Genomic DNA, 27,530 nt, shown 5'->3' with positions numbered 1-27,530 from the left:
TAAAGATATTACTACAGTTAAAACAGAAAAAAAAATATATTAGAGTTTTTTTTTTTTTTTTTTTTTTTTTTGTAGTTAGGCCTCGTCGTCGTTTTATCTTAAAGGGATAGTTCACGAAGACTTTTTTTTTAAGAATAGCTTCCTAATATTTCGTTCCTATTATGGAGTCAATTGGTGATATGAGGGATATTTATAAATGTCTTCTTTTGTGTTCAACAGAAGAAAGAAACGCATGCATGTTTGGAACAACTTGAGGGTGAGTATAAGCAACTAAAAAAAAAAATCTTCATTTTGGGTGAACGATCCCTTTAAATAACATTTTTTTTCAAGAGAAAGTTTGGGCCTATTCAAAAACCAGGCTGATATTTCAAAGCAGTTCTTAATCATATTGATTTAATGCACATATGCTGATATATTATGTAAATTAAATGTAAATTTTAAATATTAATTTCACATTTATTGTATTTAGTGATATTTTATTAAGGTATTTGACATTTTATTTTGATTAAGTAGATTTTTTTTTTTTTGAAAGAAAATAGCCTATGCTTTTCTTATTAACACTTAACAGTTACATTTTATTAAGGTGACTGCACGTGTTACAGTGTAATTTTACATTTAAGTGTGAGAAATAATAATTAACTGCGGCTACTTACTCTGAGTGTTTGGTTTAGATTTAGTTATATAATTATGCATTATTTATAGTTATTATACAGTAACTAGGCCACATGTAACATGTAACCAGAACCTGACAAATAAAGTGTTAGCACTTTACAATGTGGCATTTGTTAACATTAGTTAGCCTAATGAAAAATAGCTCATAGGCCTACTTCTAGCATTTATTAATCTTTGTTAATTACAACATAAACAGATTACTAAAATCAAACGTTGTATCTATTAGTAGCCTATTAATGGACATAATGAAGAAATAATACAGTTGCATTTTTATTAGCTATTTTATTAACTATTTGTAATAACTTAACAAAGAGTAATAAACATATAATAAAATGTATTCATCAGATAATGTTAGTTAATGCATTGTAGTTAAAGCACCATAACACTTCTAGCATGTCTGGCACATTAAAACTCTTTATTCACATTTCACACCCTATTTTAAGCACACACGAGATCGATCTTCTTTTTTTTTAATAATCATTATTGACCGAAAGAGGGCGCTAGACAACAGCGAAAACTTAACCTGAAAGCTTTACGTTGCTCATTTGTCACTGAAAATATAAACTATATAATACTAACATTAATAATATCGATACGATTATTATTAATAAGAACAACATGAAACATAAAAAATAGAGGTTTTGTATCTAGCATCAACCACGAAGGCAACTTACGCTTCTTTTGATTATAGAAATATAATTATAGTGGTCAGTGGTGACTTTTAAATGTCCTTGGACATTTACAAATATGCTCAAAACACAAATGTCCTCTTGGCACAGAAGTAGTGCCAGTGGTTCCCCTCTTTGCATTGGCAGTGGCACAGACAGCGTGTCCGAGATGAGGATGATGGTGGGTGGGTGTGTGCGCGCGTTCATCACAGATCTGCGCTGCGTGGCTCGAGCTCGAGCTGCTGCTTACACTGAAGTTGCGCGTCACAACATACACAACTCTGCATGGCACCGACCTGTAATCATGGAGCCGTAAACCTGTGTTCTAGCGGATCTAGGCTCATAATTCCAGGCTGAGGATACAGGTGCTTTCAGAAACGCCAAATCATATCATCAGGTGGAAGGTGTGCATTTAAAAGGGGACTTGGGTTAGTTAATGAAAAATGTGGATCTACGCAAGTATTTTAACATTTATGCTTCTTTTGGCCAGAGATGCAAGAGCTATGAATAAGGTAAGATGCTTTTCATTTCGTTTTATTTTGAACAACAAATAAAGCTACATTTTACGCACAGATTACGCACAGCTTGCTTAACACGCTTTTGTAATAAACATGATTATTAGTGTATGCTCTCGTTTCCTACTTGACAAGTGCATTTATCATCTGATTACTAGATTTGTTTGTCTTTAATATTGGCATGCCATTCGTTTGTTGCGCATGGTGTTTTTGGCAGAGTTGAAGACTCCAGCCAAATTATGAAGAGCAGACAGCATTTTGTTCATTTTGCAATAGTACTGGATCATGGGAGTGCCTGTTAGCATTCGTGAGACTTTGAAATGGAAATGGAAGTTCATCTGGGGATTGTGAAATTACGAGTCCTGTAATCACCGTTAATGAAACGTGGAATTCCACGAGGTCAAATGTATGTTAACCTGATTTAAGGATTCTGAAGGAACATGAAATCTGTATTAAGTCATTATACACACCGTTCAAAAGTTTGAAGTCTGTTAGTAAGTTTTATATAGGGCTATATAATAATAGTTCACAATATTGCTGTTTTACTGTAGGCCTATTTTTGATCAATTTAATGCAGCCTTTGTGAGCAGAAGAGAAAAACAATTACCAACCCCAACCCTAAACTGATGAACGGTGGGCTTATGAACGGTGGGCTTATATTATATTATAATACATTATATTATATTATGCCCCGGTTTCAACAAGGCTTAAATCTAGTCGTATACTGTCAGAAAAAAAGGTACAAAAGTTGTCACTGGGGCGGTACCTTTTCAAAAAGGTACACTTTTGTACCTAAAGGGTGCATATTGGTACCATAATTGTACAAATATGTACCATGAAGGTACCAATGTGCACCCTTTAGGTACAAAAAGTGTACCTTTTTGAGACTAAATGCATATTTGATCTGTTTTAACTTTCAATGATCTTAAATCTTAAATGTCAGTTGCCTTTGTTTTTTTCTCAAGATGCACACCTTTCTAACGTTTATAAAAGCTTTCTTAAAGGAGTAGTTCACTTTTTAAAGACTTTAGCTGATGTTTGCTCACCCCCATGTCATTCAAGATGTCCATGTCTTTCTTTCTTCAGTCGAAAAGAAATTAAGGTTTTTAATGAAAACATTCCAGGATTTTTCTCCATATAATGCACTTTACTGGTAACCAAACGGTTCAAGGTCCAAAAGACACTTTCAGTGCAAACTGTTCAAAGAACAGTTGAACGATGAATAAAGGTCTTATCAAGCGAAACTAAATCTTTTTCCGAGTCCATTCATTCATTTCATTCATTGAATGAACCAAATGACTCAAAATGATTCGTTTTTTTTTTTTTCGTTTTTTTAAATGACCTATCATTTGCTTGATAAGACCCTTATTCACCGTCTGGAATCGTTTAAAGCCCCTTGCAGGGCTAAACTGCCCCTGTAGTTTGCACTGAAACTGTCTTTTGGACCTTGAACCGTTTGGTTCCCATTAAAGTGCATTAAAAATCCTGGAATGTTTTCATCAAAAACCTTAATTTCTTTTCGACTGAAGAAAGAAAGACATGGACATCTTGGATGACATGGGGATGAGTAAATTATCAGAATAAGTTTTTTTTGTTTAAAAGTGAACTACTCCTTTAAATGCCCTAATTGAACTAAAGCCTAATCCTGGCTTAATCTAAGCTCTGTCTGTGAAACCGGGCCTATAGTTAAATAATCGTTCTAGTGACAAAAGATACACTAGTCAGTTCCAGACTCCAGTCCTTGAATTTGATTGGCCAAGCGGGTTTCCAGGAATGCTGATGTTTACTTCAACAGCACTGGGATTTGCATCACTCGACTGGTCCGTGTTCACGGCGTTCCAGACTATGTAAAGTGGTGCAACTGGACATAAAAGCCCATATGGGAGAAGGGAGGTTTCCACAGTCAAGTTTGACAGACAGATCATTCAGGATAACTCAAACAACACTTAACAAATATGCTTTCTCACACAACCTCCCCTCCCAAAGCGGCATACAGGCAACATATTTTGGCACATATGCCTTGGCCTAAATTACTCCTGGCACTGCCTGAACATTCCAGTGTTTAATCCTTGAGATGGCATAGCAATATCAATTAATTGGCATTTTAGACCCCTGACCTCACTCTAAATCCATTCCAGGCCTTTTAGGCTAAAACTGTGAGAACTGACCGCAATGCAGCTTGCTGTGATAGATTTAATGCACAGTGCACCTGCAAAACACCATACTGAGTTTTGAAGTAGCTTAACTCCCTACCAAAGCTCCCTAATGTGTTATTATTTTATTTTTGTGCCTGTTTTAGGCTCAGATGAGTCAGTGTATCAAACCTCAGCTGTGTTAACTGTGCAACTGAGGCTGCGATTGCAACCACAGACAGATGTCCCTCAACAAGTTTTTGGACAGACAGCACAGCCGTCATTTCCTCAGAAAACCACGACATTTGTTTTAAAACTGACCCTGATAGGGTGTGTGAGTGTGTTTTGGGCTTGGTGCCTAGCATGGTAATTGGAGTCGAGTTCTGCTGGGGTTAAAAACAATATATGTCTGCTTACACAGCTGTAGCACTTAAGAACAGCCCTGTCGGTCCCACAGAAACGTGCCCTACCCTCTTATGACTGGGTGTGTGTGTGTATCTGTGTGTGTGTGAGAGAGAGAGGTCTTGACTCATTGTAAATGATAGTCACCAACTCAGTAACCCTAACTAATTGTGTTATGTGCAAACTTTTTTTTTAAACGTCTTTGTTGTTGGTTAAATGTGTGAAAAGGTGAGCAGGTTAAAACAGCATTGGCAGCAGGGCTGTGATAACAAAAACCTGTTACTAATGTGGGATAATTAGCTGAAAATTTTGTAAAAACAACAAACCTGCATGTTAAAAAAAGCTCAAACCAAAGGGTCAAGAGAATGTGTTTGCTCTTTAGACATTTATCTGTCGCCTATATAGAGGGTCGCTGAACTTTTGTAGCATTTTCAAGAACATGTTTGATGGAATAAATTATTTGATGTAAAAATCAAGCAAAAAGTGTCTTAAGTGTTGTTTTTGTGAACTAAAACTAAAACTTGGCTATTAAAATAAACCAACCTGAAATGAAATATAATGAATATATATATAGGCTATATATATATATATATATATATATATATATATATATATATATATATATATAAAACAAATGAAATAAAGAAGTTGAAGTCCGAAAATTAATAAAACTGAAAAAAAAATTAAAGCTAAACAAAAATATATTTTAAAAATAATAATAACAATCAAAATGACAAATGCAACAATTAGGGTAATTTATTTTTAATTAAAGGCAAATTTAAAACAAAAACAAAATAAAAATAAAAGCTTTTTAATGTTAATAAATATTATAATTGTAATTAATAGTACAATTATACTGGAGAATTACACATCTCAATTATGATTAATAATACGCCTTATTCACCGCAGCGCCATCTTTGATTTTTAATGAGAATGAAAGCGAGGCTGTGAGGGATAGACATCTCTTCAATGGGCTGTACTGTTATTTAGTGTGTTTTCGGATTGTTCTGCTCATGAAACAGTGGAAAAATATCTTTCTAAGAAATGTCAGTTGACAAAAAACTCCCGACAATGTAAGCTGTAGAAAATTGTAAGTAATCTAGCCGCTTTATTCAGCTTTTTACAGCGGATGCCATTGGAAACACGGTAAGTCTATCCCTCACAGCCTCACTTTCATACCTGTCATGGCGCTGCCCTGAATAAGGTCTATATATGAAGAGTTCAGATGCAAAAGCCTCTAAATGCCATTTGAAATTTTCTTCTTTAATGATGATTTTTATCAAACTTGTATATTTTATTTCATTAATTTCACTTAAATAACAATTAATAGGTAATTATCATTGCCATTTAAGTGAAATTACTGAACTTAAATATACAAGTTTGATAAAAATCATCATTAAAGAAGAAAATTTCAAATGTCATTTAGAGGCTTTTGCATCTGAACTCTTCATATATATATATATATATATATATATATATATATATATATATATATATGTGTGTGTGTGTGTGTGTGGGGGGGGGGGGTTGGATAAATATGATTAAAAATTATGATTAAATATATATATATATATATATATATATATATATATATATAGACCATTTCACAAGATGTAAACAACACTGGTCCAGAAGCACTTCCTGTTTCAGTTTGGAACATGTAAAGAAAACATCTTAAAGATGTTTGTTTAACTTTTTTGATTCAGTTTTAAATGTTCTGTTGGTTGTATTTTATCCCAGCTTTTATGTAGTGTTAAAAAACTGAAACAGGAAGTGCTTCTGGACCAGTGTTGTTTACATCTTGTGAAATGTCTATATATATAAGCATTTATAACATTTTAAATGAATTGTTATTAATTATATATATTTCAAAAACATTTAAAATAAACTATTAATTACAGGCAAAAAAGCTTAATGCCATTGGCATTAAAAACAAGATATTTTGGAGACACTTGAGTAGATTAGTCATGGCAGGTTTAAAATAAAATACATACTATTTAACATTAAACATAAAATATACTATCATTAGCACAATATTCCCAAAATGAAGACTGATCTTGAAAATGATGCACAGAGAAACAAAGATGGAGGGAAGAAGAATGATGTGGTTGATGCTAAAACAGAACAGAGGAAGAGAAAGTCTATCGGTTGTAGTTTCTTGGGACGTTACCTCACACAATGCCAATCAAAGACTCAAGCAGTTCCTGTTTATGAAACTGTCGTAACACTTCTACCACAAGATTTAAACTAGGAGTAACCGGGAACATCTGTGTCCCATTTAATGCGTCACATCTTTTACCGAGCCGTCACGGTAATGATGGCCATCATAGCTGAAGGGCTGTCATATTTTTATCCAGACCAGACACTGAGCCTCAACATGCTGCAACAATGCCAATATTCTTTTATATAGACCTTTACATAAGAGTTGATCTTTGACCTCGGTGTGTTTAGTGAATGAACAGGAAATACATCGGTTGTGTGGTGAGCAAGACCTGGACCTTTGGTGGCCCTTCTATTGGCAGCTCCTGACCATCCAGCACTATTATAACTCATGGCTTGCCACAGCAGATGATGTTTGGTTAATGTTTATTTGCCAACATGAACCTGGGCTATTTGCAGCATATTTGCGTAAAACATTTGGGTTTCTCGACATTCATTTTCAAGTGCTTTCTGCACTCTCTGTTAAATCAACAAACGACTGTAGTTTTTTGATGTTTGTTTTGAACAGATTGAGTTTGGAAATAAAAAGTCCAGTCATTTTCTCCATTGGGATTAATTTATTTCATTTTTTTTTACGATATCTTATAAACCTTTAATAAAGACAGGGTTGTTAATCAATGATATTTGCTTCTGTTGAAGCTGTCAGTTCGCATTATTTAAACTTATTTTTTAAAATAATTGTGTTTAACATCAGCTTCAAAGCAAAGTTTGTAGTGTTGTGATTCACCTCGGCTGATTTTATTGGTTCATGGCTTATAATGCTTTAATAAAGACTTTTTAATCCAATGGGAGTAATGAATGAAAAAAAAAAACTTCTGGAAATACCGCCGCTGAAAAAGTTGGCCATTTATACGGCAAAAATAGTTTTTGCATGTATGTGAATGATAGGCTACATAATTTTCGCATGCATATGATACACACTTTTTGGCGTGAACACATGCTCCACACCCCTAATCCTACCCAAGAGATTTACAGTGCGTATAAACGCAAAAAACATTTTTGGCGTATACTGTAAATAGCACAAGAAATGAAATTTGTAGGATAGATACGCACTTTCATGAGATCGTGCTGGTTCCACTCTATAGAATAGATAGTTCTGACTCTAAATTCTGATTGGATAAGCCGTGTTCAAAGCCAATGCACATTCTATTTTAATGTGGCAAGTTACCTGGAAACCAAAAACAACATAAACACTACATAAACAGCATTAGAATAATGAACCATTGGTGTGTCAGAAGTTCACTGAAACATTGCTCCATTGAAATTTCCTCAATTCACTTTAAAAAACTAGTGATCATGCTCAGATGCATGATAAACAAAAGTCTTACAAATCAAATCAAATCATAACAAATCAAATAGGAAGTGTTAGCATTGTTGATACCAAACAATAGTGACGTTTTAATGCACAAATTACGTAATCGTTAAGTGCCTCAATAATTGGTGTATAACACTTTTCTAGTGCGGATAACACTTTCTACGGGTCAACATCACTCATCTGATCTCAAGAGTCGCACTAGCTTTTGATGCTTGACACTACGGTATTTAGTGTCCTTGTTAGCGTGCCTGGCTTCCATGCTGGAGACGCCGGTCTGAGTCCCGCTCTGAGCAGGGCAAGTAGGTCCAGAGGGGTTACACTAGATGGAAACACGTCATATATTACTTGGCAAAAATGCTGGTTATGCTGGTTACACTTTATTGAACCATTGGTGATTTTTATTTAATTGGCCCTGTCCCAAATGGCACTCAAGTGCACTTGTGGTCTTGTGGACTTACAATGGACGCCGCATGCGTGTATCCATAGATATGTTACATGTCTTGTCCACACTGCTGACCAATGGAGGTCGACGTCTGCACCTGGCGGCCATCTTGTCACAGGCACCTCGCTCACTCGTAACATTGTGTTTTAATAGTGCATGTACTTATTAAGTAACCATAACTTGCTCAATTTTCTAATGATTTCCAAATGTTTTGTTTTTTTATAAACATCAGATGTGTATTTATGATACTCCACACTTATGATAATTGCAAATCCATCAAGATTTCAACGAGATAAAAGTATTTGTGTTCATTCTGATCACTCATCTTACATCAGGTACCGTACCAGCTTGCCTGTGACAAGATGGCCGCCGGTGATGACGATAAAGACTCCGTCGTGAGACATCTAGCCTTTATTATAGATCTCTGTGTGTGTATTTGTTAAGTCCACAAGACTATAGAGTAGTGTCATTTTGGGTTTCAGAATGGTTCTCGCGAGCGCCCCTTTTATGACCATTATTCGCACTCGATGCTCAGAGAAAGATCTTAGGGTTCCATTTGGGGGACAATGCTGTTGCTGTCGTAAAGAAGAGCTAAAAAACTTTGCCTCCTGTCTAAGAACACCTGGTGCCTGTGGTAAAATCACTGTAACTCATGGCTTTTATTGTATCAATGCAATGCTTTTATCCTCAAATTAAGTTTTGATATCTTGAAATTAGGAGAGAGGCAGATAAACCCTTGTGAAAAAGAAGCGACCTTAATTGTATTAAATGTGCACTACTTAAAAACCTTATATATATATATATATATATTTGTAAGATAGCATGTGTTGTGCTTTAAAGAAGTACACTTATTTTGATGTGTTCACCATAGTAAAGCACATGTAAAATATTTTATAATACATCATTACAAAAGTCCAATTACAAATATATTTAAAAAACATGACATTTCAACAGATATTACATTAAAATCTATATTAGTTCACCAAAAATGCTTATTAGTTTACCATAATATCATTATACATTCAGCAGGACACTTTCACCAAAAACAATGGGAGAAATTATGAAATTAAAGATTTGTACTCAAAAACACTTGAGTTCAAATAATTAAATTTAATATAAATTTAAACTATAATACATTTTTATTTAATTGTAATTACCTACGTATTTAATAATTAAGTGTACATTCCATTCGCACATGTATACATTCTTTTCTTGCCATAAAAAGTACTCTTTTTAAAATCATGCTAAATTGTACTTCTTTTCACAAACATGCAATGATTACATGTACTAAAACCTTAAAACAATGAAAAAAAATATGCAAACACTGATATCATTATCATCCGTTTGATGTGCAAAAATGAAAAAAAGCTTGTGTTAAAATCAGATAGCACTGAATGAAATCACCGGATCTGATATGCAGAGTCTGATTCTGTTAAGCATGAACCATCTGTTTGACTTTTTCAGCCAGAACGTCTCGCATCTCTTGGCTGTGCTGAGAGCATGAAGAGTTTGAGGTTCAGAGAGAGCTGTGACACATAAACACACTCATCTGGAATGTAGCTGTGTGTCCCCAAAACCAACAAGTGCTCACTAAGCTAGTTTGGGGCTAATTGACACGTCTGTCCTAATGGCATGTGTGTGTGTCTGTGAGTGTCCTGTTGGAATGGAGTGATAAAAAAAGAAATTAAGAATTGATAAAATGGGTCAGAAGTAAAGAAGATTTATGTTTCAAATAAATTATTTTAAATTCTATAAAGGAATCATGAAAAAAAAAATCATGGTTTCCACAAAAATATATTAAGCAGCACCACTGTTTCAGCATTGATATTAATAAATAAATTTTAAAAAAATGATTGAGCAGCAAATCAGCATGTTAGAATAATTTCTGAACACATGGCTGATGCTGATTTTCATAATTGTTATTTTTTTTTTTTGTATCTCATTTTTTTAGCAGAATAATGAAGGCACACTTGATATGAACCGTGACCCTGGTGCACATCAAAGAAATGTATCTTTGAAATTTCAGAAAGCTCTAGACTGTTCCACGTGTTTTTTTAAGTGTGGGATCATTTTGAATTCTAGCCATAAGCTTGCTTTATTGATGTTTCAAAGCACTAGATTAAAGGGAGAAGACGAGCCGGCCATTGACAGCACCTCATTGAAGCAGAGATCATACTCATAACCTGAACTACTTCAGGCATGGGGTTATTAGGTTAAGAGGCTTTTTCAGGAAAGCGGCCAATGTTGACAACTGTTCCTGCCAAGTATTTTTGGAAAAACAACTATCTTATCTCAAGACAGCAGCCCATTCCCTGTTTGGTCAGACTGAGGTACACTGGTACAGTTAGACCAAATGTCAGTGTAGCAGGTTCAGATAACAAATGTGTTTGTTTGCATGACCTGGAACTGTTGGAATGCTGTTTGTTTAATTGATTAGACCTAAATCTGTGTGGTAAAGACCCCATTGTAATGTGCACTTACTGGACAGTTCATTTGGTGGTTCATTTATATGGAAGTAAAATAATGACAAAAATCCTTAAAAAAATAATTCTATTGAAATACAGCTTAAATGTATAACCATGCGTAATTTCACAAAAAAGTTTGGATTTAAATAGGCAAAAAAAAAAGGCTTAAGAGTCTATGATTTGATTATTAGTACAGTAATTATTATGTCTCTAGCATGTTATATGTTTCGACAATGCAAGAGTCAAGCACATCCCAAAGACTTTCAATGAATTTAAAGGGATACTCCACTTTTTTTGGAAATAGGCTCATTTTACAACTCCCCCAGAGTTACAAATTTGGGTTTTACCATTTTCGAATCCATTCAGTCGATTTTCTGGTATTTAGAAGAATATCAGTAACCAGAGAGTTTCTGGTCTCATTGACTTCCATAGTACACTGTAAAAAATATTTTCAAGATTTATCACAACATATTTTCTTTTGTCAAATCAACTTTATAATAATTTATTTAGTTGAGCTAACTTATTATTTTGAGTTTTTGATGGTTAAATTAATCTACTTCATTGTATTAACTCACTTTTTTCACTTTATATCTCGCAATTCTGACTTTATAACACGCGACAGTTTGTATCTCGCAATTCTGACTTTATAACACACGATTGAGTTTATATCTCGCAATTCTGACTTTATAACACGTGATTGAGTTTATATCCCGCAATTCTGACTTTATAACACGCGATTTAGTTTATATCTCGCAATTCTGACTTTATAACACACGATTGAGACGTTATATCCCGCAATTCTGACTTTATAACACACGATTGAGTTTATATCTCGCAATTCTGACTTTATAACACGTGATTGAGTTTATATCTCGCAATTCTGACTTTATAACACACGATTGAGTTTATATCTCGCAATTCTGACTTTATAACACGCGATTGAGTTTATATCTCGCAATTCTGACTTTACACGTGATTGAGACATTATATCATGCAATTCTGACTTTATAACATGCGGCAGTTTATATCTCGCAATTCTGACTTTATAACACACGATTGAGTTTATATCCCGCAATTCTGACTTTATAAAACGCGATTGAGTTTATATCATGCAATTCTGACTTTATAACACGTGATTGAGTTTATATCCCGCAATTCTGACTTTAAAACACATATATCTCGCAATTCTGACTTTATAACACGTGATTGAGACGTTATATCTCGCAATTCTGACTTTATAACATGCGACAATTTATATCTCACAATTCTGACTTTATAACACGCGATTGAGACGTTATATCTCGCAATTCTGACTTTATAACACGTGATTGAGACGTTATATCTCGCAATTCTGACTTTATAACATGCGACAATTTATATCTCACAATTCTGACTTTATAACACGCGATTGAGACGTTATATCTCGCAATTCTGACTTTATAACACGTGATTGAGTTTATATCTCCCAATTCTGACTTTATAACACGTGATTGAGACGTTATATCTCGCAATTCTGACTTTATAACATGTGACAATTTATATCTCACAATTCTGACTTTATAACACGCGATTGAGACGTTATATCATGCAATTCTGACTTAATAACACGCGTTTGAGACGTTATATCTCGCAATTCTGACTTTATAACACGTGATTGAGTTTATATCTCCCAATTCTGACTTTATAACATACAATTGCGATTTATATCACGTAATTCTGACTTTATATCTCGAAATTCTGAGAAATAAAGTCAGAATTGCGAGATGTAAACTCGCAATTGTGAGATAAAAGTCACAGTTATCCATTAAAATGTTTTATACTGCGGCGGAAATAAGTTTGCATAGTCACAATTCATGTGTGAAAATGATTCTTCATGCTCCCTCCCAACCATTCTTTCACAATTTGAGCCTGATGAATCTTGACATTGTCATCCGGAAATATGGTCATGATGTGTCTTCCTACATGGTTGTTTAAGAAATGAAAAGCGACACACTCCATCAATTAGGGGTAGAAGAACTTTTGTCACACATACTGTATAACATACTCGAAACATAATGACTGCAATAATGATCCAATCATAGACTCTTAAGCATTTGTCTATTTAAATCCAAACAGCGACATTTTTTGGCTGGGCAGTGTATAATACATGTGTGTATGTATTAGAGAATGAATGGGAAGCTATAGAGCCCACAAAGAACCGAGTATGCCGTGATGCCCGATGCATACACCAAAATGACCATAACACACTCTTTCATTCCAGTTAACAAGGGCTCTTATTGTCAAAGCCATCTAGGCCTTATACACTGTGTGTGTGTGTGTGTGTGAGAGAGAGAGTATGTTTGCAAGTGTTGCTGGACTTTTCACCTAATTAACTCGTTTAGCCATTCTGGTAATTTCAACAGAGGATAAAATGTGTTTTTGAGAAGTTGGGCAAATTACTGTCAGATTAAATCTTTTTAATGTCCCCTATCAGTCTGAGCTTACACAAAAGAACAGCACAGCTTTTATTAAATCCTTCCTCCTCAAGCTGACGGCTCAGTTTCTGCGTGGCACCCTCTGTGCATTATTGTGTGGTTGTCATGGAACTACATGATTAAAGTCTCCACAAGGACTTGGACTATAAGACTTTTGATCTGTCAGTCTAGGTAATTAACCAGCAACTGCAAATATATTTTAAGGCTATAGTACTGGGATTCCCTGCCCATAATATGAACAATTTGCTTTAAATTGTAATAACTACATTTAATCATCTGGCAGATGTTTTTTTTTTTTTTTTTTCCTGGTTCTGATGTAAATGATTATTTAAAGATATACATTTAATTTTGTATTGAATATTGGCAATATATGTCCAAATGGCCATACACACTCTACTTACGCCTAAAGTGCAACTTGCGCGATTTCTTATGTCATGGCCCCTTTAATAAACGTTTGATTTGAATTGTAAAATAAAGGCAGCTTGGGGTAAAAGTCCCTAAAGAACCTATAGTGAAAGAGTTGGTAGATATAGAGGTGATAGTGATACGGCCACAAAATGTGTCATCGTATGCTATTGATATAGCATTTTTATGTATTTGTTTGTTAATTTATTTTCATTTTAATTCTTAAATATGTACAACAACAAAAAACATGTCAGCAAATAATGTAGCAGTTTTTTTATTTACTCACTTTACTCACACACAAAATCTTCAAGCTTTTGTCTCAAAAATGTAGGTTATAAGCGATTCTCATAAGCTTAAATGATAGAATGTTTAAATTTCCTTTAAAAAAAAACTTCAAACATTGCATATGATGACCTTGTGGATCAGGACAATGTTACTGCACATAACAACAAACAGGTGTTTAGGTCTGTCGTGTCTTCTGTTGCTATTTATTGTTTTGAGAGAGAAAAAAAATGTTAATTTTACCCCGCTGAGCCTTTAGACCCATTATACCTGACTACGTGGCAGTTGTGAGATCAGACAAATGGATTCTCAAAGACAGAGCGGATCTTATAATGAAGAATTTCGGAAAGGCTGAAATATTTCACTGTCTGTAAGCAGTTCCACATGTGCAATGGCTGGGCATTTATAGAGACCTCTAAATCTCAGTACAGATAGACGACAGGCCCGAGCTCTTTGGGCAAACCGTCAGAGAGCAAAAGGGCCAAGATGGAGGCAGAGCCCGATGTCAATCAAATACAGTAGGTTATAGAGTTTTAGCTTTTATGCAGGGTCATACTGTCTTTACATATTAATGTCAACCATAATAGAACGTTTCTGATGCACTGATGTAATAAACCAGTCATCGAGACTACGGTGATCTTAAAGAGAAAGTTCTTTAAGAGATAATTCTGTCATCATTTACTCACTCTTATGTCATTCCAAACCAATTTTGGACCCCATTGACTTCAACTGGATACACATAAACAGTTGAAGCATTCTTCAGAAAATCACAGTCTGTGTTCCAAAGAAAAAAGAAATCCATTCAGCTTTGGAACAACCGGGAACTTGGAACTTAAAGAGAAAGTTCACTCAAAAATTATAATTCTGTTTTCTCAGCTTTATGTTGTTCCAATCCAATTTTGGACCCCATTGACTTCCACTGAAGAAAGAAACCCATAGAGGTTTGAAACAACATGAGGGTGAGTAAATGCTTCATGTTTGGGTGGGCTGTCCCTTTAAGACAAAGCAGAGCTTCTGTCAATCAGAGCATTATATTCATTAGCCAAGGAAATAAGGTTTTGTAACTTTTCAGATCATTCCTACAACCCTGTCTTCAGTACATACTCAACAGCAGCAGGTTGTTTTGGCAGCTTGAAAAAAAAAACCCAGCACATCTGCGCATCATTTACTTCTTCCTTAATCGTATGCCGTCATTGCGCGTTTGTCCGTTCTGTGGTTTCTTCCCCTGTGGCTTCACATATTTCTTTCGCTTTTACTGCTACTGTTCATGAAGCTGGATTTATTAGTGCTGCCGGCATCAGGCAGGTATAACAAAGGCAAAAAGTGCATGTGTCCGACGTCTCCGAGAGCACAGCACCATATATGGACAACCTCCATATTCAACAACACATGGCTTTCATGATGCTTCGTATCATTCCAATTATTGCTTTATGGCACTAATACATACTCTGTAAATTATATTCGCATGTATCTCACTGGATGTCATGCAAGGCTGTTATTGAGAAATGAGAGAAGTTCTGTCAAACTGTGAGGTGCTGCAGGATGTGTGGTTTAAAAACAAGTTGTTTATGGGAGAAGGTGCAAATCCACTCAGGTCCCATCACTGTGCAGAATTTATGGGAATCTCAAGCCCCAGGCTGTCTTCAAAGCCAGTGCCATGGTAAAAGCTAAAGCGCTAACTGACAACAGATGTGTGCGTGAGAGAGAAAATAGTGGTTTTCTGTATCTTCTCCAAAGTCTTGATTCATAAAATGTAGATAGATTTGTTTGTGTTTTGTGTAACTTGGAACTTCAGATAAGACTTTAAATGTATAGGCTATGTAAAATGGCACCGATCCATCAAATAAAAGTAGTCCTATGTGTTTATGAAGGTCTGGTAGGGAGTTGAAATTGTGGGCATGTGTTATAGGTCCTGGTAAAGTTTCACTGCTGTGGGTTCCTCACAGGCCAGAGTGTAACGGCTGATCACTTCCAGAGCATCAGGGTTTAAGCCGACAGTCAAGGTCTGTTAAAAGTGCAGAAAGACTTGAATCTGATGATTAAAGACGGCGTGAAAGGGTTAAACTTCTTGTTTTCTTCTAACTCTTGAAGGATTTATGTTGATCTTCATGTCTAGGCTGGATATGATAAGAATTATTCCATATTTTATATACGTTTTTGAACTTTCTATTTATCAAGAATCCTTGAGTTGATAATAAATGTTTCTTAAGCAGCAAATCATGATTTCTGAAGGATCATGTGACAATGAAAACTGGAATAATGATGCTGAAAATTAAGATTTGCCATCTCAGAAATAAATTAAATGTGAAAATATATTCAAATGGAAAACAGTTATTTGTAGTATTATTTCACAATATGACCTGTTTTACTTCAGCCTTGGTAACATAAGAGACTTCTTTCAAAAACATTGAAAAAATCTTACCAACTCTAAACTTTCGAATGGAAGTGAGGTCTAATTTGTGAATGTGTTTTATATTTCTTTGAGGTTTGACTTTCTCACATTGTCTATCTCTGTCAGATTTTTGGTGAGCCGGAGCCGGTCCGGATGATATCTGAGGGTTCAGACTGCCGCTGTAAGTGTGTGATGCGGCCACTGAGTATTGAGGCGTGCACGAGGCTCCGAGACGGAAGCTTGCGAGTGGATGATTTTTACACTGTGGAGACGGTGAGCTCAGGCTCGGACTGTAAATGTTCTTGCACGGCTCCTCCATCCTCACTCAACCCCTGTGAGAATGAATGGAGAACAGAAAAACTCAGGAAACAAGCTCCTGAACTACTCAAGGTAAAAAAAAAAAAAAGGTCTCAGGTCTCAGGACTGTAACCTATGTTCCCTGAGAACAGGGAACGAGACAATACGTCGAAAGACGCAATGAGGCGTTCCCCATTGCGTCATTCGACGTATTGTTGAGTTCCCTTCGAAAGGGAACGATTTTGATATATGACTTGATTTTTCATTCTAATCTAAACAAACAAACAAAAAAGTTAAGTTGCACTATAGCTACCAAACTAAAGTAGGCTACATATGGGGATTTGGATCGTTTGAATTTAAATTAATCAGTTATGAACCAAAAAGTAATGTTTTAAAGTAAACACTTTTTATTTAGACACATTTTACTAACAGCATAGCAAAAAAAAAAAAAAAAAGGCAAAATAAACCAAATTTAAATAAAAGAGACTTTCCTGGCTTTCCCAAGGTTGGTCATCAACTTTTTATGAAGGTTTACTTCTTTTCATTCCCCATTTTTTTTTTCCCATGCCTGACTTTTTTAAGATTTTGAGGCCATAATTTTTTTATTATTTTTTTTTATTTTTATAAATGCTCATTTTTGAAGATGTAAACCTGACTTTGATTTTGTTTTTAAAATATTCAGTCCTTAATTAAGCTTCTTCTTCTTTTTTTTAAATTTAAAGGCCTTAATTTTGCATTTTTAAAGATGTTTAGGCCTTATTTTGGTATTTTAAAAGATATTCAGACATTAATCTGCCATTTTAAGGTGTTTAGGCCTTAATTTGGTATTTTATAAAACTGTTCAGCCCTTAATTTGACATTGTTTTAGATATTTAGGCCTGAATTTGTACCATATTCATCAAGAGGTGCCAAACACAAAAAAAACTCTCTACTGGGAGTCAAAATTATTTTGTTAACGGAAAGCATGGCACAGATGCTGTTGGTTACAACAGAAAAAAAATAATATTGGCCCCTCAAAAAAAACAAAAAAAAAAAAACAATGTCAAATTAAATTAACAAATTGTTGCTGGTTGACAACAACAAAAAACACATTGACAGAATTAGTTTGTTTTTCCTAACTGAAAGTCCAAATGATTTTTCTGTGGTAATCAGCACCATGATGGAGATGCTGTCCACAATGCTCAAAAGAGCAGTGTCCAAGAGCCATGCCGACATGGTTTCATTCATGTCGAATATTATTTTGGCTTAAACATTATTTATTATCCTGTTTGTGTTTAGCTCCATTCCATGGTGGATCTGCTGGAAGGAACGTTGTACAGTATGGATCTAATGAAGGTCCATGCCTACATGAACAAAGTTGTGTCTCAGATGAACACATTAGAAGAGGTAACCATCAGATTGTATGTGAAAGCTTTAAGCTTCAAGGAAATTTCCAGAAGTATGACACTGTTTTGATGATCTCTTCATAGACCATAAAGACAAACCTTACCAGGGAAAATGACTTTGTGAGAGACAGTGTAGTGAATCTGTCTAATCAGCTAAAGCGCTACGAGAACTACTCTGACATCATGGTGAGCATCAAGAAAGAAATCTCCAGCCTGGGACTGCAGCTGTTGCAGAAAGATGCAGCCTCTGACAGCAAAGCACAGGTAACACATGTTGGCCTATCATACAATTATGTGGCGCTAGGCGTGTGACGCAAGTGTTTTTTTGCTAGTTTCAGCCCGACACAGTTATCATTTTCACGTCCTGCGCCACGTTGTTTAAATAGCAAATGCATTTGCTGGTCTGAAAACGAGGTGTGTTCAGGTGCATTGTTGGCGCGTTGCTGTTCTGAGGCAACTGAAATAGACTGCGCCATGTTTTATTTTTTTGTTATTTATAGAGTTCGTTAGTAATATGTGCCAATAGGTGGGTCCAGAATACGCGTACACTTTGTCCCGTAGATGGTGTGCTTGTGTGCTTTAACCTTGCGCATTAGCATATCCCAGCATATCCATATAGCAAACTGACATTGAATCAACGTAGAAACATGACATCGAAACAACGTTGATCTGACATTGTTTTGCTCATTGAATTAACGTTGAACCAACGTCAGACGCGTCATTCTTTCAAAACTAACGGAAAATCAACTTGAAATCAATGTTGTTTCAATGTTATGAAAGCAAACCAATTTTCGATTTTCATTTAGCTTTGAAGAATGCCGCGTCTGACGTTGGTTCAACGTTAATTCGATGAGCAAAATCAACGTTGTTTCGATGTCATGAGAGACGTCATTTCCACGTTGATTCAATGTCAGTTTGCTGTCTGGGATCCGTTTCCTCGCTAGAGAAGAGTTCAGTTTTTCCACTTGCAAATTCCGCCATGTAAATAGCAAATACGCCATTGCGCGAGCACTACTGGCTTTTAAAGGGAATGGGAGTTGAGAATCTGATTGGTTTATTGTAGCCTACATTACAATTAAAACACACCCATTACTCAATTAAGAGAATAGTGACAACCCTTTTAGACCATGCGCCAGGTGTGCCGACCATTTTTCGTACCTTAAGTGCACTTGCGCTGTGTGCTTTAGACCATGCACTTAGATAAATCTTGCCCCCGTGGTTTCTCCAACACAAAAGCACACACGCACAATCACGCACAAAGATCAGCCTTGTAATTCAAAACTTTATGATTCCAGGGCACAGAAAGTAAAAAGTCCAAGGAGGTCATAAAACCACCCAACAAGAAACCCCCAGCTGTCAAACCTCCACCCAAACAGCCTAAAGAGAAACCTGTCAAGCCCAAGAAAGAGGCTCCTGCCAAAGCATCAAAACTTGCAAAGCCAGACCCCACCTCCAAAACCAAGACCTTAGTCCACCAGACGGGAGTCATCAGAGGGATCACATACTACAAATCGTCCAGGACAGAGGACTCAGAATCACATTCAGCAGGGAGAGGAGAGAGAGGTATGGAGACCATGCACATCACATCTGTGTTCAATTAATGTGTCCTGAAAGCCACCTCGGTATAGATCTACCAGAGCCCAACGCAACTGGCTTTACTGTGGGTGATAAAATGGGTAAAACGCATCGTAGAAACATGAGGATGGGATGTTTTGATTGGACCAACAAGCAACCTATTTTGTTTCCCCCATATGTACTGCTTGGCTGAGTTTTAGGATAGTTGTTTGCACCTGTACCTTTTTGCACATAAAACATTACAAGCAGAAAGTTGAGAGAAACATTTTATTGTTTATATTCCACAAACGTCTCGTAAGACTGGATCTCTGACATATTCGCTGTAAAAATTCCTCCAAAAACCCTTTCCACTTATGTTGTATTCCTTGTTAAAACACCGTCGTAATTGTGAACACCAGAATAGCATATGGTTAGGAAAAGGGGTTTCCTTTTCATGAATCTGGACATGAAATCTACAGAATAGTGTTTTTTATTAGTTTTGCTCTCATTTTAAAAGGGTTAGTTCACCCAAAAATGAAATGTCTGCCATCGTTTACTCTTCTGCTGAACACCTAAGAAGATATTTTAAAGAATGTCTGTAACCAAAGAGTTGATGGACCCCATTGACTCCCATAGGGTCCATCAACTGCTTGATTACTCATGTCTTCTTTTGTGTTCAGCAGAAGAAAGAAACTCATACAGGTTTGGAACAACTTTTGGGTGAACTATCTCTTTAAATCCATCTCTTGAGAGGCGGCAACAAACTTATTTTATTGAAAGGCTGGTGTGTATTTCTTTATTTCATCAGCAGTATCACCACTAACTTTCCTCTGGGATGAAATCATTTACATTGCTGTCTAAACATGACATGAAGGGAAGTGAAAATAATAAAAAAGTGTATTGAGGTGTCCTAAACTATTACAGTAATGGCCCTGTGTCCTTGAATGACAGATGGCAGTGATGGTGTGTGTATTCATATCTGATGTACTCTCTCCTGCGCGCATGTCCATATGTTTAATGTTCCAGACAGTCCCACAGTGCAGGAAGAGAAAGCTCAGCTTAGGGTGTCTCCACTGACATTGTCTTACGGAGATCTGTTGTACATGGCATGAGATGAAATGGATTCAGTGTAGGAATGTCGAATCCAAGCATTGCAGGAAGAGATGGGTTACAATGCAGGAAGTTTCTTCGAGTCCAACATCTCATTAATAATTCTTTTGATGTGAGGAATCTGAAATGCTTGGGGTAAAACTTTAGGCCAAGAGTTGTAATGTTCCTTTCAAACCCTCCCTGTCTTTCTCTTACTGCTCTTTTCAGAAAACCCAGCCAAAACCCACACTGGCCACCAAACCGAGGACAAAAGGGGCTCCGAGCTAGTCTTGGAAGACTCTGAAATAACATCGACTGTACAGCCAATAACAACCACCACTACGCTTGTTGCTGTGACAACAACAAGCACCACACTAGCAACAACCACCAGGGAAGTGCCAATCATGAATTCAACCCTGTCAACACCAGCTCCCGAGAAACCAATGGGCAGTGGAGGAAAGACACATTTGCACAAAGCAGGTATTTATTTCGCCTGACAATACAGACAAAACACACATACATACAGTGTATATATATATTGTGGCTGGAGAAAAGAGGACCAGACTCGATGTGTGGGTAAATAACACCCAGAGTGACAAAAGATTGGAATGAGTGCAAGTGCTCCAAGAGAAAGGAAAGCTGGGGCTTTAATGCAGAAGTGAAAGTGTGACAACTTGCTGGTGAATTGCAACCTGGGTTCCTTCACGATCACTGGAGTCTACAGGAGAAAAGAACCAGAGAAAGCATTAGTCTTGACTTGGGAGATCTCGTCTCCCCTAAGCTTCTTTCTGTTGTGCTTATATCCCCTTTTCCTGGCTCTCAGGTGGCTCTCATTCCCTGACTCTGCCTCCTGGCAACTGGATCCACGCCATTTCCATGACAATACTGACGAGTGCTCAGGGTGCTTGCCACCAGTGTTGTGTACTCGAGACTCAGACTCGAGACCATATTTTAATGACTCATGTGCATTTTGACACAGAATTGACTTGTACTCGAACATATTGACATTCCTCCACTGCCCAACATATCAGGACTTTGACTTATTCCCGTGTCCACTCGAGTCCCATTCAAAATATGTCATGATTATTACTGTATGTTAATATTTCTTTAAATTGTTGTTTGATTGAAACGTCCAATGATTGCTGACTTTCTTGTGCACAACTGCGCATTACTTGAGACTACAACGTTCGCGGCACGCAAATGCCGCAGGACCCAGGTCAGATTTGATGTGGAAATTATGTATCAAAAATGTCTGCCTTATCATCCATAATTCGGTTTGCATATAAGAGGCACAGAATTCGTGTGTAGTAATGTTATGTGAAAGAGCACTTATTGATTGTAATAATTGTAAGTCATAATTATAATAAAATTAGCTTGGCCTTGTTACCATTACAGTGTACATGATTCCATGGTATATTTGGTTTACTGTTTGAGTATGGTACCAATTTTATTGTTAGTTGTTACCACCAAATATTTTACATATTCTTGAAGATATCTTTTAAGTCTGGTTTGAGACCCAACCTTAGGTTATCCAACCTCTCTGGTCTCGTCTCGGACTCGACTCTCTTTGGGGTCGGTTTCGACTCGGACTCGAGTGAGCTGGTCTCGACTACAACACTTGCTTGCCACAATATAGATATATACTGTATACATACCAATCACACACTCATTGGATTTTCATTGGATATGTGTAAAATGGAACATTATGTATTGTTATTTGAATAGGTAAATCTCTAGACTGTGAGGGCACCCTTGCTTCAGTGGAGATTCCAGAGAAGCATCACAGTTATGGACGGAATGAAGGAGCCTGGATGAAAGACCCAGTGGCCAAAGACAACAAGATCTATGTTACGAACTACTACTACGGCAATAACCTGGTGGAGTTCCGCAACCTAGAGAACTTTAAACAAGGTAAAAAGTCAAAAACAAAGAAAGGTAAATTCATGAATCAACTGTGCACATTTTCCATGGTAGTATGCAGTAGTTTCGTTTGCTAATTATGTGCAATAAAATAGCCGCCGGCCGCAGCATCACGAGGTGATATCACCTCTCGCGATGTAACGAATTGCATTACGGCAAGAAAGATCTGCTAAAATGGGCATCAAACAGGAATAACCTGGTGCCGTATACATGTGGTGTTCGAGGCATAGACATAATAAATACATAGACACCCTATTGGCCGCTTTGGAACGTTGCTGAGATACGTCAACGCGTCCGCCATTTTGCGGAGGGCAAGACTGTGCTGTGTGAACAAACAAGTAAACGGGTGAGCTGCAGTTTTCCTGGATAAAAACAATAATAACGTTTACATTCATCAACCGATTTCAGTGGTTTGTACGTGGTGTGTACTACGTACGTTACTATTACTAATTATAATGTTCATGTCTTGTTTGTGAAAGATAATTCCTCGAAACCTGTTTTTAGTTGTGTGGTGACTTGTACAGCTCCAAGCAGCACACCAAACAGGCATTTTTTCTCAAATCTCGTAATGAGAGGTATGGGAACGTTGCCCTCCGCAATATGGCGGCGCCGTTGATGTATGCTCCAGCTGCCAATAGGGCGTCATCTCTGCGTGAATGCTATTTACGACAGTACAAGTACTCCACAGCGACTCTAGGGGTCACAGTTTGACAAAAACGAAAATCCTGCATTGTGCTGCTTTAAATCATACTTTTTTTTTTTATCATGGCAGCAATAATTTAATGAAATAATGATTCAATCATGGAGAAGAGTGCTAAAACCAGACATATAACAAGACCATGGCATTTTTGAGAGCCAATTCTGGACAGTATTGCAGTGTTGGGAGTCCTCAAAAATCTGGCCTGCTACATGGAGAATCGCACTATGAAAAATGGCATTCAGCGAAAACTTTAGTTCTGATTTGTATAATTTCTCGAGAATTGGGTGTTAAAACAATGCAGGCAGTAAATTCCCCGATGATGATTCGAGTTAAACGCTGATGAGAATATTCATGATGGCCTTTATTGTGTAACTATACACAATAAAGGCCATCATGAATCATTTGGGATATTCAATGAATCATTGGCCATCATGAATCATTGGGGATATTCAAATTAAATGACCCATCATACCATTGATCAGCTCTACCAATCTTGATTGTCTTTTTTCATGAATAGACAAACACTGTGATGTTGTCTTGATTGATACTGTGAAGCAGCTTTGATACAATCTGTATTGTGAAAAGTGCTATATAAATATATTTGACTTGACTTGACTTGACTTAACTAAAAACAAATTGTATCATATTCAATAGGTCGCTGGAGTAACCTCTACAAGCTTCCCTACAACTGGATAGGAACTGGTCATGTGGTCTACAACGGTGCCTTCTATTATAACAGAGCCTTCACCAAAAACATCATCAAATATGACTTGCGCATGCGCTACGTGGCAGCTTGGACTCAGCTTCATGATGCGGTCTACGAGGACACCACTCCCTGGAAATGGCGAGGCCATTCAGACATCGATTTCGCCGTAGACGAGAGTGGCCTCTGGGTGATCTACCCGGCGCTGGATTACGACTACTCGCAACACGAAGTCATCGTCATCAGCAAGCTGGACCCAAGCGACCTCTCCATGAAGAAGGAGACGACATGGAGGACTGGGCTGAAGCGCAACTCGTACGGAAACTGCTTCATCGTGTGTGGCGTGCTGTACGCCATTGACGTCTACAACCAGAAAGAGGGCGAGATTTTGTACGCCTACGATACGCACACGAACACGGAGGCCGCTCCACGTTTGCCCTTCACAAATGAGTACGCCTTTGTGACCCAAGTGGACTACAATCCCAAAGATAAAGTGCTGTATGCATGGGACAATGGCCATCAGCTGACCTACAATGTTCACTTTGTTGGCCAATGAAGTTCTGGGTCCAAAACCTGACATGGTGGGCATCTTTGTAATTGGGCCTGGTGACTAGGGAAATACACCATTTATAGGAGAACAATGTTTTCTTTATTGGTATTATGATCAAGATGAGGTATTAAAGTGAGTCGACGTTATTTGGAAATATATTGGGAATAATTCTTCAACTTAAGAGTTTAAGGACTTGCATGTGTAGTTCATTATCAGTCCCCAAAATCTTTACCACTGTAAATAAGGGTACAGTTAAGGATACTGAACAATTATAAAGTGTAACCTGAATGGTTTTACACAGCTTTATGCCATAATGTTTATTGTTACATTCAAGATTTGTGAAATGTGTTGTAATATCCTTTAACTGTCTAATATAATTTAAAGGAATAGTTCACTTCAAAATGAAAATGTCATTTACTCACCCTCAAGTTGTTTCAAACCTGTATGAATTTCTTTCTTCTGCTGAACACATAATAAGATATTTTGAAGAATGTCAGTAACCTAACAGTTGATGGAGAACATTGAATTTCATAGTTTTTTTTCCTACCATGGAAGTCACCTTCAAAATATCTTTTGTGTTTAGCATAAGAAAGAAATTCATACAGGTTTGAAACAACTTGAGGGTGAGTAAATGATGACAGAATTTTCATTTTAAAGTGCACTATTCCTTTAAATTTTTGTTGGGGGGGGGGATGTTAAATGTTATGTAAATTTTATTATTTTAGCTATTAATTTTGTAAAATATTAAATTCTCATTGTAAATATGTTCAAGAACACGTTGTGGTACAATATTCATATTATAAACCTCAGATTTATCCTCCCAGATATTTAAGATTGTAGTCACTCAACATAAGTGGTTACTTATGATTACTCCTGGATGAGTTACAATGTTTTGTATGTTGCATAAAATTTCACATTTTGTGTAAAATAGTTCAAATAAACTTTCTAAAATCAGTTGCTTTGTTTGTATTTGATAACACACAATGTGATGTTATGCATTTTGCACTTCACCATGTAGTATGTAATACAGTATGCAACCATACATGATTCAAATACAATAAATCATTGTCACTTGCACTACAATTCCCCATCTCCACATGTCTGACATTTTAAAAATGTTGCAACATATAATTGAAAACATAGTGGGGAATAACTTTAGGTCAGAGTGTACAGTAAGATATTTAGATTTATGGATATTTTTGTTCCTTTTAGCCCTGTGAAAAAGCAGTACACTTTAGCAGAACTTATTATGAAAATAATATTTAAGCACAAACTGAATGATTTTTGACTCTCAATTGCATGTTATCGGCGAGTAAATTAAAATGTGTTATAAAAAGGAGAGAAAAATGGTCACAATAGATTAAGTAATCTATAAAGTTTTAAGAAAATAAATTATTATCATTGACAAAAATATTTATAGTATATATGTGGTATCCATAAATAATGTTGAGCAAGAATTCCATAGGAAATGAATACAGGCCAAATTTGACCCCCTTTGTGCATTCTTGGAAACTTTTTGAAAAAAAATATGAAAATTATCTTGGTGAGGGTCAGAAACATGTATTTTTTTATTTTTTTATTTTTTTCAATAATTCATGGAACATCAAATAAATCTTTTCAATGAAATAATAATAATAAAAAAAAAACTCAGCATGCCGGGTCCCAGACCTCCCAAACACAAAAATGACCTCATGAAAACAAGTATTTATACTGTTTTTACCTCAGGTAACCACAGCCACGTCCAAGTGATCTGGGGGCGTGGACGCTTTGGTCTGCGTAAGCGCCGGAAGTGATATCTCGCGCATGTACATCACTCATTAGAGATTTCGGAAGCGTTACCTTTCACTGTGAAGATCTAAACATATTTAGATATACAGGAAATCATAATGGAAGACGATTTCGATATATAACAGACAACGTTTAATTTTTTTCGCAACACCGCGAGAGATCACTTCCGGCGCTTTCCGATGCGTCCGCGGCCTCAGATCACTTGGATGTGGCTGTGGTTACATGAGGTAAAAATGATATAAATACTGTTCGTTTTCTCACACAAACCGCTCGTTTCGTGTCTTAGGCCATCAATGTGTCCTTACATTTACGAGTCATTAAATCATGTTTAATTTGGACTTCTCTGTGCATGCTCTTTGAGGTGGACCCCATAGACCTCCATTATATGACTGACAGACAAGAACGGTTTGACCTAAAAATATCAAAATTGAAAATACTGTGGAAACAAAGACACCTACATCTTGGATGCCCTTGAGGTAAGCTAAAACATATCAAAAATTAATTTCAAAGTGAACTATCCCTTTAAGATTTTAAGTACACTATTCAAACGCGCACTTTTTTCACTAGCGTGAATGCTATGAGTTAAAGTAAAAATTCTATAAAATTGTAAAATTATAATTCCCTCATCATTTACTCACCTTCATATTATTCCCAATTTCTCTATCTCATTAACCTAAAAGATGATATTTTGAGACACGTTTATCCACAATGAAAATAGATGGGGTCCAGGGTTGTTTTGGACCCCATTGACTTTCAATCTATGGACAAAAACAGTCAAAACCACACAGAACACCCTAGTAACCATATAGTAACATGCTCAAAACCATTAATAACAATCAGAAAATCAGTGGGTGTTTATACATAAATGGCATGCATATTTCTTGTCTTCCAGGTCTGAGGTCACATACATTCTGTCTGAGCAGGAAAGAGGAAACCCAGATATAAAATCCAGAAGTGTTTTCATGAGGTCATTGTTGCGTTTGGGAGGTCTGGGTGTGGTGATGCTTGACTGACATGACAAGTACACGGTGTGTGTGCTTAGATGAACTCAGGAGAGGTATAGAATTGTTGGTAGAACAGGGTGGAGGTTCTTCTTTAATGTAAGGAGTTCTTCGCATCTGAATTAACCCACAAGACACTTCCCCGTGAGCCAAAATCTT

General features: G+C 36.5%; 1 protein-coding gene across 2 annotated transcripts; it reads left to right on the top strand.

The window, feature by feature from the left end:
* Positions 1-181: 181 nt before the first annotated feature.
* Positions 182-25,542, top strand: olfml2a (olfactomedin-like 2A). 2 transcript variants are annotated; one of them, XM_089119460.1, is made up of 8 exons: positions 182-256; positions 16,511-16,774; positions 17,960-18,067; positions 18,151-18,330; positions 19,362-19,629; positions 20,938-21,189; positions 22,435-22,620; positions 23,984-25,542. In XM_089119460.1, exons 1-8 carry the CDS (start codon positions 197-199, stop codon positions 24,586-24,588), a joined length of 1,923 nt encoding a protein of 640 aa, XP_088975586.1. In that variant the 5' UTR covers positions 182-196; the 3' UTR covers positions 24,589-25,542. The 2 variants fall into 2 exon arrangements, with proteins under 2 accessions (XP_088975586.1, XP_039519416.2); XM_039663482.2 differs by lacking the exon at positions 182-256 and adding an exon at positions 1,545-1,852 and having other exon boundaries at positions 23,984-25,541.
* Positions 25,543-27,530: the final 1,988 nt, after the last annotated feature.

This window comes from Pimephales promelas, chromosome 14 (genome assembly GCF_988280905.1).
Source record: "Pimephales promelas chromosome 14, fPimPro1.hap1.1, whole genome shotgun sequence".
NCBI classification, from domain to species: domain Eukaryota; kingdom Metazoa; phylum Chordata; class Actinopteri; order Cypriniformes; family Leuciscidae; genus Pimephales; species Pimephales promelas.
Note: the sequence above shows the minus strand (reverse complement) of the source record. Positions and strands in the feature narration are given on the sequence as shown.

Excerpts from the sequence above, each read along its gene's own strand:
- olfml2a (XM_039663482.2), top strand. The coding sequence starts at position 1,784 with ATGTGGATCTACGCAAGTATTTTAACATTTATGCTTCTTTTGGCCAGA. Across the intron at positions 18,331-19,361 it reads CCTCTGACAGCAAAGCACAG|GGCACAGAAAGTAAAAAGTC; the intron begins GTAACACATGTT and ends TTATGATTCCAG. Across the intron at positions 22,621-23,983 it reads CCTAGAGAACTTTAAACAAG|GTCGCTGGAGTAACCTCTAC; the intron begins GTAAAAAGTCAA and ends CATATTCAATAG.